The sequence below is a fragment of the Panthera tigris genome, chromosome A2, assembly GCF_018350195.1.
Source record: "Panthera tigris isolate Pti1 chromosome A2, P.tigris_Pti1_mat1.1, whole genome shotgun sequence".
NCBI classification, from domain to species: Eukaryota; Metazoa; Chordata; class Mammalia; order Carnivora; family Felidae; genus Panthera; species Panthera tigris.
This window is the reverse complement of record NC_056661.1, coordinates 25,414,961-25,429,170: the sequence shown is the minus strand read 5'-3', so window position 1 is coordinate 25,429,170 and position 14,210 is coordinate 25,414,961. Positions and strand designations below refer to the sequence as shown.

Sequence of the window (14,210 nt, the reverse complement as noted above, 5' to 3'; positions counted from 1 at the left end):
CCCCTTTTTGTAAGAACTTCAATATTAAAGGACTTAATTGCCTGTTAGAAATAGGCACATTTTCACTCTGGTTCCAACTAAGTTGAGCCATTTATATATTCCTTTCTGATTAAAACTTCTTTGGAGCTTTGCTATTCCCCCATTGTGTCTCTCTTTACATAACAAAAGCATTACAGGTACTATTTAGGCATCTTTATGTGCTCTGAAGATAAGATCTGAGATGCGAAAACAAAATCAGGACTTTGCTGTAAGTAACCGGATGACTATATAATTTATTGTTCGGACTGGGACATTCCTAAGTACAAAAGGGGAGTGTTATTAATAATGACTCCAGGCAAGCACAAACCAGAATTGTCCTAGGCAAAATGGCATATGTGGTCACCCTACCTATAACCAGCTACAAACAAGAATGATCTCTCATCCATGCTTCTGGATTTGGAGTGAGGGAGGAAAAAGTAGAGAGTCAAACTGGAAAGGGAAGGGTAAAATGAAAGGACATTATAGATACCCAGAATTTGGCAACAGAATCAGTGTCACTGGAAGGAGAAATAGGACACTGCTTTAAAAAACATTCTCTTCTGGGGTCCGTGGGTGGCTCAGTTGGTTAAGCATCCGACTTAGCTCAGGTCATGATCTCGCGGTCAGTGAGTTCCAGCCCCACGTTGGATTCTGTGCTGACAGCTCAAAGCGTGGAGACTCCTTTGGATTCTGTGTCTCTGGCTGTCTCTGCCCCTGCCCCACTTGCACTCTGTCTCTCTCAAAAATACATAAACATTAAAAAACACACACCACACACATTCTCTTCACAGACTGGTGGTTGCCTGAGACAGGGGTTGGGGGATGGGTGAAATAGGTGAAGGGAGTCATAAGGTACAAATTTCCAGTTATATAATGGGTAAGTCTGAGGGATGTAATGGATAGCATGGTGAATATAGTTAATAATACTGTATTGCATATTTGAAAGTAGCTAGGAGAGTGGATTTTGAAAGTTATCACAAGAAATATTTTGTCACCATGTGTAGTGATGGATGTTAACTTGACTTACTGGGGTAATTGTTTTGCAATATATACAAATATGGAATCATTATGTTGTGCACCTGAAAGGAATATAATGTTATATCAAATAAAAAAATATTTTTAATTATTTTTGTTTTTCTACTCCAAGCATTTTCTAGGGTTCTTCCCTTTATTTATTTAAAACAAATTTTAAATGTTTGTTTATTTTTGAGAGAGAGAGGCGGGGGAGGGGCAGAGAGAGGGAGACAGAATCCGAAGCAGGCTCCAGGCTCTGAGCTGTAGGCATGAAGCCCAATGCAGGGCTGAAACCCACGAACCAGGAGATCATGACCTGAGCTAAAGTTGGACACTCAACTGACTGAGCCATCCAGTACCCCTAGGGTTCTTTCTTTTAGAGACGCTAAAATCAGATTACATTTCTAGGCAGATCAACATTTCATTCTATCTTTACTGGCTTATAACTGATTGCTTTGGAATTTTTATGTGCTTTCAAGGTATGACCTTAAGGATACAAGTAAAATCACATTGGTTGACATAGAGCTGATGGCTGCCATGGGCCCTCCAGGTGGTGGAAGAAATCCAGTCACTCCTCGTTTTATTCGACATTTCAACATCTGCTCTATTAATACTTTCAGTGACGAAACTATGGTCCGAATCTTCTCCTCAATTGTAGCATTCTACCTGAGGACTCATGAGTTTCCTCCAGAGTACTTTTTAATTGGGAACCAACTTGTCAGTGGGACAATGGAGGTGAGCAAATAATGCAATATAAAATGTTTTAGTATTTCATATATTCCTCATTTGGTCCTTTTTTTTTTTTAACATTTTTTTCTTAGTCATTTACTTTGGTCTTTGGTATCTAAGAAACTGTTAAGGAGGCTTGAGAACAGGAAGATCAGAGGCTTTGAAATCAGGGAATCTAACTGGGTTTGAGCCTTGATTGCTATTTCCTAACTATAAGTGGCCTAGAGAAAGTAATTTGAACTTCTAGAAACTCAGTTTTTTAATCACTAACATGGAAGATAGCACCTATTTCACAAGGTTGTTATAAGGAAATAATTTAGAATCAGTATCTGCCACACCACAGGGGTTTCCCTAATTGTTAGGTTTCTACCCTGGTGTTTATTAATTTTCTTTTTCTTCCCTTCTAATTTGCATGTTTGTCTTTAAAAAGAAATAGAGGGAGTGCCTGGCTGGCTTATTTGGTAGAGCATGCAACTCTTGATCTTGGGGTTGTGAGTTCTAGCCCCACATTGGGCATAGAGCCTAGATAGATAGATAGGGAGATAAATAGGTGAGATAGATAGGGAGATAAATAGGGGAGATAGGGAGATAGGGAGATGGTGAGGGTGGGGGACTTTAGCTTATGAATGCATCCTTTTTAGTCATACAACGTAATTTAGGAGTAGCAGTGAAAAAATATAATAGTAAGGAAACACAAGGGTGGGAACAGAAAACAAGACTGCCTAATGGCTTTGCATAATTCAGGGTGTGTTATCTGCCTCTACTCAGAGGGCATAGCCAGCCTCATCACCAATGGTAAAACGGAAAATTGTATAGAAGTAAGTGAGTGATAGATCACTGAACTAAGCTTTCTGGAGCGTTGATAAAGTGGGGTTCACTGTGGGATCACTGCAACCAGAAGCACAACACTCCCTAGAATCATTCCATCAGTTTCCAAGAGCATTGTGTCTTTCTGAAGTTTCTCCCTTACTCTGGTGGAAAATTTGTGCTGTTAAAATAGAGAAACTATGAGCAAAGGGATAGTGCATTGAAAGTACTAAACTTATTCTGATACAGAAAAGTTCTTCTATTTATAAAATATGTTATATGTATTTCAGACATCTCCTGGAAAAAGAAGGGAGTTGGCGAGGCAGAAAGGGATCCTTTTTTTTTTTTTTTTTTTTTTTTTTTTTTTTGAAGCATTTTAGACCTACCACATTGCAGATGCTGGGAGGGGGTGATAATCATAGAACACAGACAAATAAAAAAATAATTTCACTTGAGGTTTTCTGGGAGGCTATATTATAAAAAGACTTAATTTACTTTTAGAAAATATTCAAGTTTATTTGGTGAATTTAGCAAATAGTAAAAACATACATTATTTCCATATTATAGCCAATTGAGATAGAAGGGAGAAGAGGCAGAGAGAAAATAAGAGCAAAGGGAAGGAAGAGGATACATTGATTTGTTTTGAAGTCAAGGGTAGCCAAAGGAAATTGTTTCATCCTAGCCCCCATTTGGAATGATTCAGAATGAGTTATCTGGTTTCACTCTCTACTAAAGTTTTTGCTAATTATTTAATCACAGGTCATTCAGCTTTAAATGGAACAACTGTAATAACTGGGAAATAAATGCATGGTCACTTCTTGGGCTTGGATGGAATTTGATAATATTAAGTTCCTTCGACTTCATAATGCTATAAACCAAAATAAAAAAATAAAAGCTGTGTGCCATGCTAGACTGGGTACTATACAATTTTCTAAACCAATATAATTTTTTTAAGTTTATTTACTTATTTTGAGAGAGATCATGAGAGCATGTGTGTGAGCAGAGGAGGAGCAGAGAGAGAGGGAGAGAGAATCCCAAGCAGGTTCTGTGCTGTCCAGTAGTGTGGAGCCCAATGTGGGGCTCAATCTCACAAAACCGTGAGATTATGACCTGAATTGAAAGCAAGAGTCAGACACTTAACCAGCTGAGCCACCCAGGTGCCCCCAAACCAATATAATCTGATAGGATAAATAAAATATTTCATATTATATACTATTTGTTACATGACTTTGCTTATTATAATCATTATATTGTTCCATTGTTGTTTTTCATATGCAGGTATATAAACAATCCATGGAAAATCTTTTGCCCACTCCCACAAAATCCCATTACACTTTCAACTTGCGGGATTTTTCACGTGTCATCCGGGGCTGCTTACTCATTGAAAAAGATGCTGTGGAGAGCAAACACACCATGACCCGCTTGTTTGTGCATGAAGTTCTCCGGGTGTTTTATGACCGCCTCGTTAATAACGAGGATCGATACTGGCTGTTCAATTTAATCAAAGCTGTTATAAAGGACCATTTTAAAGAATCATTTGATGGTGTCTTTTCACATTTGAGGAGAGATAATGCACCCGTGAGTATATTTAGTGATTGTATACATATTAAGTTAAAACAGTACAATAGCATGAATTGTGACAATCAACCTATCTTTAAAAAATACTGTCTCCTCTTAACAATCAAATTCTTTTCACTTCCCTCAATGATAGGTGTTTATTTTGAGAAGATTTGTCTTCAGGGGAAATATATATGTAACATAGAAGTTATTTAAAGAATAAAACCTTATATGATAGGGATTAAATGATATAATAAATGCAAAGTACTTAACATGGTGACCATCCCTTAGTAACTACTCAATAAGTGAGAGTCACTCAGAATGACTTTTCTAGGCTCTTGGGGGAAAATCTTATATAACAGAAAAATTTCTGTTCTTTTTGTTGAGGATATAATATAATTTTAGGAATTAATTTTATAAGTATATTATTTACCTCTCCATTTAAAAGAATTATTTAATTGATAATCATCCTATAACAAGATAAAACAAAATTTTATGTAATATTTCCTTCAATTTATTTTATAAAATGTTGAATTTTGTAACGTGTTGATTTTCATTCTATAGATTTCTGAAGGAGACTTGAGAAATCTCATGTTTGGTGATTATATGAATCCTGATCTTGAAGGAGATGACAGACTTTATGTTGAAATTCCAAATATTCATCATTTTAGTGACATTGTGGAACAATGCTTAGATGAGTATAATCAAACTCACAAGACAAGAATGAATCTTGTCATTTTTAGGTACCTACATTTGGTGTTCATGGTGGAAATTGCTATTTGTAAAATTTTTCTGTGAAATATTTAAAATGTATGAAAAGATATAAAGAAAAATATGGTAGATAATCTTGTACTGGTCATGCAGCTTAAGACATAAAAAATTAGAAATTTATTTGAAGTCCCTTGTGTAGTCAATCCTGTCTCTCTGCATCCCCATCATACCCTGTAGGAGTAAAAGGAACTCATGTCATGTGCTTTTTACTACACATGTGTGTTCCTGAATATATATGCACAGTCTTATTTAGCATGTTTAATTTTTTTAAAGAGTTGTCTTCTTTTTTTTTTGAGAGACAGAGCCTGAGCAGGGCAGGGGCAGAGAGAGGGAGATAGAATCTGAAGCAGGCTCCAGGCTCTGCTCTGATCTGTCAGTACAGAGCCCAATGTGGGGCTCAAACCCGCAAACTGGGGAATCATGACCTGAGCTGAAGTCAGATGCTTAACTGACCAAGCACCCAGGTGCCCCTGATTTTGCATGTTTAAAACTTTTATAAATAATATACTGTATACATTCTTCAGGTTTTTTCCATATTGTTTGTGAGAGTCACAACAAATGAGTTTTTACTACTAACACAATGTGGTCATTCTTCTGAGATGGACTTTTAGGTGACTTTCTAGTTTTTGCAGTTATAAAAAAAAGATTTGAATATTCATGTCTCTTTGGTACATGTGTTAGAATTTCTCTAGGTTATATTCCTAAAAGTGAAATTATTGTATTATGGTGTGTAAGGATCTTCTACTTTACTAAGTTTTGCTGAAGTATCTTCAAAAATGATTAAGAGTTTCCATTGTTCTTCACCCTTGCCAACACTAGGATTGCCAGACTTGGTAAGTTTTGCCAATCTAAAGGAGAGTGGAATGGTATCTCACTGTGGCTCCAATTTTAATTTCCCTAATTACTAATGAGGCTGGGTCTTCACAGAAATTGTTAATTTTGTAGATAACTGATTTTCTATTTCTCACATATAAATCCTAGTATTAAAAGATTGAAGAGGGGTTCCTGGCTAGTTCAGTTGGTAGAGCGTGTGACTCTTGATCTTGGAGCTGTAGGTTCAAGCCTCACGTTGGGTGTAGGTATTACTTAAAAATAAATCTTAAAAAAAGATTGAAGAGATGTTTTTAACAAAAACAGTGATATGCTTTCAGTATAAGTGGTTACAACTGCATTTCATTTCTATAATTTGTACATTACAGTTCCTGAATTTGTACTTTAGTTTTCCTTTGCATCAAATGATTCAATGGTAACATCTTTTGAAAAACCGCACTTTTTGACGATTATCTCTTTAAAATTAGGGTAATAACATGGGATAGCAAAGTTCATCCTTCCAAGAATATAAAATAATAGTTACCTGTAAATATACATTTACATTCGTGTTTTCAAGTATAATAATATTGATATCTCATAGGTATGTATTGGAACATTTATCACGAATATGTCGAATTCTAAAGCAGTCAGGTGGAAATGCCTTGCTTGTTGGACTTGGAGGCAGTGGTCGTCAATCTTTAACCCGTCTGGCTACATCCATGGCAAAAATGCAGATTTTCCAACCAGAAATTTCTAAAAGCTATGGTATGAATGAGTGGAGAGAGGATTTGAAGGTAAAATTATGAAGAAACCTGGTGTCTAAAATAATTATCAGTGCTGTGAAGAGAGAGCCAACCTGTATAGCTGTGTGCTGACTACGTTGGTGACGATGATAATATTATCCATAGAGCAGTAACTGTGTGTGCTGAGCACTGCTCTAAGTGCTTTAAATACGCGATCTCATTCTGTAGGTACAACAATTCAGTGAAGCAGGTATGGTTGTCTCTGTTTTACTGATGAGGAAACTGAAGTTGAGGGAAGGTATCCACAGCAGAGCAGGATTTATCATTTGTCTTTTCCACTGCAGCTGCTGATTCTATCTTTATTCTAGTTCAGAGAGGTCTCATTTCTGATAAATCTATGTTTTCCAGCAGATTGTTAAACGTGAACCCTGATGGTGATGATGGTGTCATTAATGTTGCCCAATTAATGTTGCTTTCCCAGTAAACCAATAGAATAGTGGGGTAGATGCCTGGGGCTTCATCCTCACATGCCTCACATCCCTCACAGAAGGGAGATGATGCAAAATGAAAAATAGAAAGATTGATGGACTTTTTTCACTTACACTCACCCTCACATATGAAGTTCCTATAGCCTAAAAGTTAGCCTAGAGAGCTGGATATGGAAGTGGTAGAATCCAAGCTGATATCAAAGAGGTTTACCTAGACACAGAGCAAAAATTACAGTGTTTCTTTTTCTGCTCTCACTTTAGAGGAAAATTTTTGATACATTTACTACCAAATGAACTAACAGGTTGAGAAAGCAGCCTTCTTCAGTAGATAGAACATAGACTTTAAAGTTAGGCAGACTCAGTTTTAATTACTGCTTTGCATGTTTTGTTAGCTATCTTGAGCATGTTACTAAATCTATTTGTACTTTAATTTTTCATTTTTAAATGTTTATTTTTGAGAGAGAGAGAGACAGAGAGAAACAGAGCATGAGTGGGAGAGGGGCAGAAAGAGAGGGAGACACAGAATCCAAAGCAGGCGCCAGGTTCTGAGCTGTCAGCACAGAGTCTGACACGGGGCTCGAATCTGTGAACTGGGAGATCATGACCTGAGCCGAAATCGGACAGTTAACTGACTGAGCCAACCAGGCAGAGCCACCCAGGCACCCCACTTCATTCATTTTTAAGAATTTATTTTAGGTTATACAATTTGTTGGCATACAATTGTTAATAGTATTCTACTCAATTAATTATTTATTAATTTATTATTTTTTTAATTTTTAATTTTAGAGTGAAAGGAGTGCACAGAAACAGGGAAGAGGGGCAGAGAGGGAGAGAGAGAATCGTAAGCAGGCTCCACACTCAGAGTGGAGCCTGACACAAGGCTTGATCCTATGACACTAAGATCATGACCTTAGCCAAAATCAAGAGTCAGACCCTCAAACAACAGAACCATCCATGCTCCCTCTTATAATCCTTTTTAATTTTTGTAGCATGGGTTGTAATGTCCCCTCTTTCATTTCTAATTTTAGTTATTTGAATCTTCTTTCTTTTTTCTTAATCTTGCTAGATTTTATTAATTTTGTTGGTTAAAAAAAACCCTCTAAGTTCCACTGATTTTTTTTTCCTACTGATTTTTTTAATCCCCTATTTTGTTTACCTCTAATCTTTATTGCTTCCTTTTTCTTGCTAGCTTTGGATTTGGTTTATTCAATTTTTGAGGTTCTATGAGGTGTAAAATTAGACTGTTGACTTGAGATCTTTCTTCTGTTTTGATGTGTTTGCAGCTATAAACTTCCCTCTTAGCACTGCTTTTGCTGCATTTCCTAAGTTTTGGTATGTTGACTTTTCATTTTCATTTCTTTCAAGAAATTTTCTAATTTCCCTTGTGATTTCTTCTTTGATCTATTGTTTAATAGTGTGTTGTTTAATTGCCATGAATTTGCAGATTTTCCAGTTTTCCTTCTGTTGATTCATAGTTTCGTTCCATTATGATTAGAACAGGTGCTTGATTTGGTATCAGTTTTCTTAAATTTGTTAAGACTTGTTTGTGGCATAATATGTGATCTGTCCTGGAGAATGTCCTATGTGCATTAGAGAAGAAGGTATATTCTGCTCTTGTTGGGTAGAGTGTTCTATATATGTCTGTCAGGTCCAGTTTGTTTATAGTATTGTTCAAATACTCCTTTTCCTTATTGACATTTTGTCTGGTTCTTCTAGCCCTTATTACAAGTGAACGTTGAAGTTTCCTCCTATTGTGTTGCTATTTCTCCCTTCAATTCTGTCATTGTTTCATATATTTAGGGGAAGAAAAATTAAGTTTATTTATTTATTTTGAGAGAGAGAGAGCACGAGCAGATGCTTAACCAGCTGAGCCACCCAGGCACCCCTGCTTCATATACTTAGTAGCTCTTCTGTTTTGTGCATAAATATTTATAATTGTTACATCTTCCTGATGAATTGACCCTTTGATCATTATGTAATGTTTCCTGTCCCTTATAACAGCTTTTTACTATTTTGTCTGGTATTAGTATAGCTGCCCTGCTCTCCTCTGGTTACCATTTTCATGGAACATCTTTTCCATTATTTCACTTTCAACCTATGGTGTGCCCTTCGGTCTAAAGTGAGTCTCTTCTAGGCAGCATATCATTGGGTCCTGTTTTTAAAATCCATTCTGCAAAACTATATATTCTGATTGGGGAATTTAATCCATTTGCATTTGAAGTCGTTGCTAATAGGGAAGGATTTACTGTTGGTGTTTTGTTTGTATTTGGCTTTTTTTTTTTCTCAAGTTAATTAACATACAGTGTAGTCTTGGCTTCAGGAGGAGAATACAGGGATTCATCACTTACATATAATACCCAGTGCTCATCCCACCAAGTGCCCTCCTCAATGCCCATCACCCATTTTCCCTACCCCCGTCAAACCTCAGTTTGTTCTCTGTTTTTAAGAATCTCTTATGGTTTGCCTCCCTCTCTGTTTCAGCCTTATTTTTCCTTCCCTTCCCCTATGTGTATTTGGCATTTCTGAATGTTTGTACCTTTTTCGTCCCTCCTTTGCTCTCTTACTGCCTCCCTTTGTGTTTTGTTGATTGTTGGTAGTGGCATGCTTTGACTCCCTTCTCATCTATAGAATATACACAAAACTAGATTTTTGGGGAGGGGGAGGGAGTTACTATTGTGATTACATAAGATATCCTAAAGTAGTAATCTATTTTAAACTTGTAACAACTGCAATCACATACAAAAACTACTCCTTTACAAAACGGACACACAAAACCTACTCCTTTACATCTGCCCCCCCTTTATGTTTTTGATGTCACAAATTATGTCTTTATAGACTGTGTACTCATTAACATAAAGGTTTATAAAGGTTTTTGTGCTTTTGTCTTCTAGATTCTATACAGGAATTATTTTTTTAAATTTTTTTAATGTTTTTATTTATTTTTGACACAGAGAGAAAGAGCACGAGTGGGGGAGGGGCAGAGAGAGAGGGAGACACAGAATTTGAAGCAGGCTCCGGGCTCCCAGCTGTCAGCACAGAGCCTGATGCAGGGCTTGAACTCACGAACTGCGAGATCATGACCGGAGCCGAAGTTGGACGCTCAACCGACTGAGCCACCCAAGCGCCCCTCTATACAGGAATTAAAAGTGAATTTATACACTAAAATCACAATAATACAGAGTTCTATATTTGTCCATATGTTTACTGGAGAACTTCATATTTTCATATGGCTTTGTGTTGCTGTCTAGCATCCTTTCTTTCTGTTTATTAATGTTTATTTATTTTGAGAGAGAGAGAGAGAGAGAGAGAGAGTGTGCATGCACATGGGTGTGCTCAAACAGGAGAGGCACAGAGAGTGAGGAAGAGAGAGTCCCAAGCAGGCTCCATGCTCAGTGAGGAGCCCGACATAGGGCTCGATCCCACAACCATGAGATCATGACCTGAGCCAAAATCAAGAGTCAGTTGCCAGACTGAGCCACCCAGGCGTCCCTAGCATCCTTTCATTTCAACTTGAAGGACTCCCTTTAGTATTTCTTTATTTTTAAAATTTTTTTGAAGGTTTTAATTTAAAAAATTTTAAAAAATTTTTATTTTAGAGAGAGTGTGTGTGAGCAGGGCAGAGGGGCAGAGGGAGAAAGAATCTTAAGCAGGCTGCACACTCAGCATGGAGCCTGATGCAGGGCTCAGTCCCATGACCCTGAGATCATGACCTGAGCCAAAACCAAGAGTAAGACACTCAACTGACTGAACCACCCAGGCACCCCTCCCTTTAGCATTTCCTGAAGGGCACATCTAGTGTTAATGAATTTCCTCAGCTTTTATCTGAGAAGATCTTAATTTCTTTATAGTTTTGAAGGACAGTTTTTCCAGATACAGTATTCTTGGTGGACAGATTTTTCTTTTCTTTCAGCACTTTGAATATATTATCCTACTCCCCTCTTGCCGAGGTTTCTGCTAACAAATATGCTGATAATATCATGGAAGCTCCCTTGTGTGTGGTGCATTGTTTTTCTCTTGCTGTTTTCAAGGTTCCCTTTTTATTTGTGACTCTCAACAGTTCAATTATAATGTGTCTTGTTGTGTGAGTCTATTTGGGTTTTAGTTGGAGTTTGTTGAACTGCTTGATTTTTTAAAATTTTTTTAAATATTTATTTGGGAGAGAGAGAGAGCATGAGCAGGAGAGGGTCAGAGAGAGAGAGGGAGACACAGAATCAGAAGCAGGCTCCAGGCTCTGAGCTGTCAGCACAGAGTCCAAAGCGGGGCTCAAACTCATGAACTGCAAGATCACAACCTGAGCCAAAGTTGGCTGCTTAACCGACTGAGCCACCCGGGGGTCCCTGAGCTTCTTGAATTTCTATTTCTACCTCATTTGTTCACCTCTATCCTCAGATTTTAGAATTTCTTTGAATAAGTTATCTGCCTTTTCTCCCCTGTCTTTTCTTTTTCGTGCTCCCATAATGTGTATCCCATTATGTATGTATACCATCTCACTTAGTGGTATCCCATAAGACTCTTTCTAAGTTATTTTTTAATAGTTTATATTTGTTTTGACATTCCCATTTTGTCCATGCACCATTTTCCTGACTTCCTTTAGTTGTCTATCTGTATTCTCTGTTAGCTCATTGAGCATCTTTAAAAGTTATTTTGAGTTTCTTGTTATGTAGTTCTTAGATCTGTTTTGTTGTTGTTGTTGTTGTTGTTGTTGTTGTTGTTATTTTAGGGTTTATTTTGTTTTTGTTTCTGATTGGGCCATGTTTCCCTGTTTCCTTGTATGTCTTGTGATCTGTTGAGTTTTGAGCACTCGATAAACTGCCACCTTTCCCAGTCTTTATAGACTGGCTTCATGCAGGGTGGAATCTTCACCAATCACCATGTTAGAAAATCTGGGACTTCTCAGAACTTTTTTTTGGGGGGTACATCTTTTTTATGGGTTGTGCATGCGCTTTTGTGTACTCTAGTATATACAGGTGCCTTGGGCTATCTTAATTTCCTGTTTCTTCTCATGATCTGTTGGTATTGGTTTTTGTTGTATTCCACTGCCCCTAATCTCTTGCTCCCCCTGGCACCTTCCTGTGGAACTTCAGAGTCTCTGCTGCTCCATTTTGCAAGGGCACTTGCCTCTGTTTTCAGTGGACTCCAACCTCATATCAAAACTAAGCCCTGTTCCCATAAGTGCCCTAAGACAGGTGAGACAGAAATCAGTGCCTCAGGTGGCCCCTAGACAAGCCAGAATGCTCAAAGTAATTCAACTCTATTCCTTCTGCCTTGAAGAAAAAGCTCTTTAAAAAAAAATCTGATATGATTAGATATAATACTTATTTAAAAGCTACCTTTACTAGTTTTGTTGATAGAAAAGTATTTCTAGGAACACACCAACTTCCATATTGGAGGATGACTTTTATGGGAAAGGCATAATTTTGTATATATTAACATTCAGCATTTATTTAAGTGATATGATTTATTTAAAAGATATAATCTAGAAGTAGAAGTTTATTTTAAAAATCATTTGCTGGGGGTGCCTGGGTGGCTCACGCAGTTAAGCGGCCGACTTCAGCTCAGGTCATGATCTCACAGTTTGTGGGTTTAAACCCCGCATTGGGCTCTGTGCTGGTAGCTCAAAGCCTGGAGCCTGTTTCAGATTATGTGTCTCCCTCTCTCTGCTCCTCCCCCTCTCACATTCTATGTTTGTCTCTCAAAAATAAAATAAATAAACATTAAAAAATGTAAAAATCATTTGGGTACCTGGGTGGCTCAGTTGGTTGAGCATCTGACTTTGGCTCAGGTCATGATCTCGCGGTTTGTGAGTTCAAACCCTATGTCAGGCTCTGTGCTGACAGCTCAGAGCCTGGAGCCTGCTTCAGATTCTGTGTCTGTCTCTCTCTGTTCCTCGCCTGATCACACTCTGTCTCTCTCCCTCTCAAAAATAAATAAAGATTAAAAATAAATAAATAAATAAATAAATAAATAAATAAATAAATAAATAAAAATTTGCAGAGAAGTAATGCTGTTTTCACCTGAAATATATCTAGTGGAATACTGGCAAATGTTTAACAACCAACTCTCCAGGGGGTTCAGGAGAACCTCTGGCATTTCACAATTTCTGTGGTGTAAAAACTCCTACCATGGATGATTGAAACTCATGCATGGATGACGTCACTGAAAACAGAGCTGGGAAGAGTTCTGTGTTTGAGTACCATTATATGGTATTTTACTGTATAGACAACAATAAATTTAAATAATTTCCATAAGATAAATAGTAGCAAATATAAGAAGTGATAAGATTTATGTTTTGTTACCTTTGTTATTATAATTATAAGCTTATATAATTTAATTTTTAATGCTGTGTCTAAAAATCTTCTCACAAGTTTTGAAATTTTAACGATTAGTTCTAGCATCCTAAACAAGTCTGCTCCACTCTGCCACTGAGTCCATATCTTTATATTAATTGGGAATCTTTGGTTACAATTGACAACACAACACAAAACAAAAAACCAACTTAAGCAAAATATGGAGTAATTGGCTTACATGACAGAAGGGTCCAGAGGTAGATAGGGCATTGATATGGCTGAATTTAGGAGCTCAAATTAAGCACTCAGTAATTACTCTATCTCCTGGCACTGCTCTCCTCTATTTGGTTCCTTCTCCAACAGACTCATTCCATGAGACAACACTGTTGGCCCCTAGCAGTTTTAGATTACTGGTCTTTATATCTTCCCTCTCAGAATGACAGAGATTCTTTCTGTTTTCAAATCCATCTTAGTCCCTAAAGTAAGAGTCTGATTGGGCTGTCTTAAAATCATGCCCTCCTCTTAATCAACGACTATGTCTACAGGCTCAGGAAACTCTGACTAGTTGGGGTTTCCTACTCAGGGGATGGGAAAATTGGAGACCCTGAAAAATAGCCCCATCAGAAATGGAAAGAGGTACCACTCTAAAATTGAGATATCATTCTCAAAAGAAGGGAAAGGAAGGGAAAGCAAAAACAACAGATGTGTACCACATTCTGCTTACAAGTGTATTTTTATTTTAAGGTTCTATTAAGGGACGTGGGCATGAAGGGCCAGAAGACAGTCTTTCTAATCACGGACACTCAGATTAAAGAGGAAGCTTTTCTAGAGGATATTGACAGTGTGCTCAATACTGGAGAAGTACCTAACATTTTTGCTGCAGATGAAAAACAGGAAGTGATGGAGGTAAATGCTTTTTAGGGAGTGCCACTCCCAGCACAGAAATGTTCTTGTCTAGCAACTTTTTCTCTGCTCTTCAGGATAAG

General features: G+C 37.4%; 1 protein-coding gene across 12 annotated transcripts in view; it reads left to right on the top strand.

Annotated features, from left to right (window-relative positions):
* Positions 1-14,210, top strand: part of DNAH12 (dynein axonemal heavy chain 12) — a 210,872-nt gene that overhangs the window by 104,677 nt on the left and 91,985 nt on the right. For all 12 annotated transcript variants that reach the window (XM_042979211.1, XM_007084416.3, XM_042979213.1 and 9 more), the window contains 5 exons: positions 1,512-1,767; positions 3,847-4,146; positions 4,690-4,868; positions 6,308-6,500; positions 13,969-14,130. In XM_042979211.1, the coding sequence (XP_042835145.1) occupies positions 1,512-1,767; positions 3,847-4,146; positions 4,690-4,868; positions 6,308-6,500; positions 13,969-14,130 (1,090 nt within the window). The remainder of the gene's footprint in view (positions 1-1,511; positions 1,768-3,846; positions 4,147-4,689; positions 4,869-6,307; positions 6,501-13,968; positions 14,131-14,210) is intronic.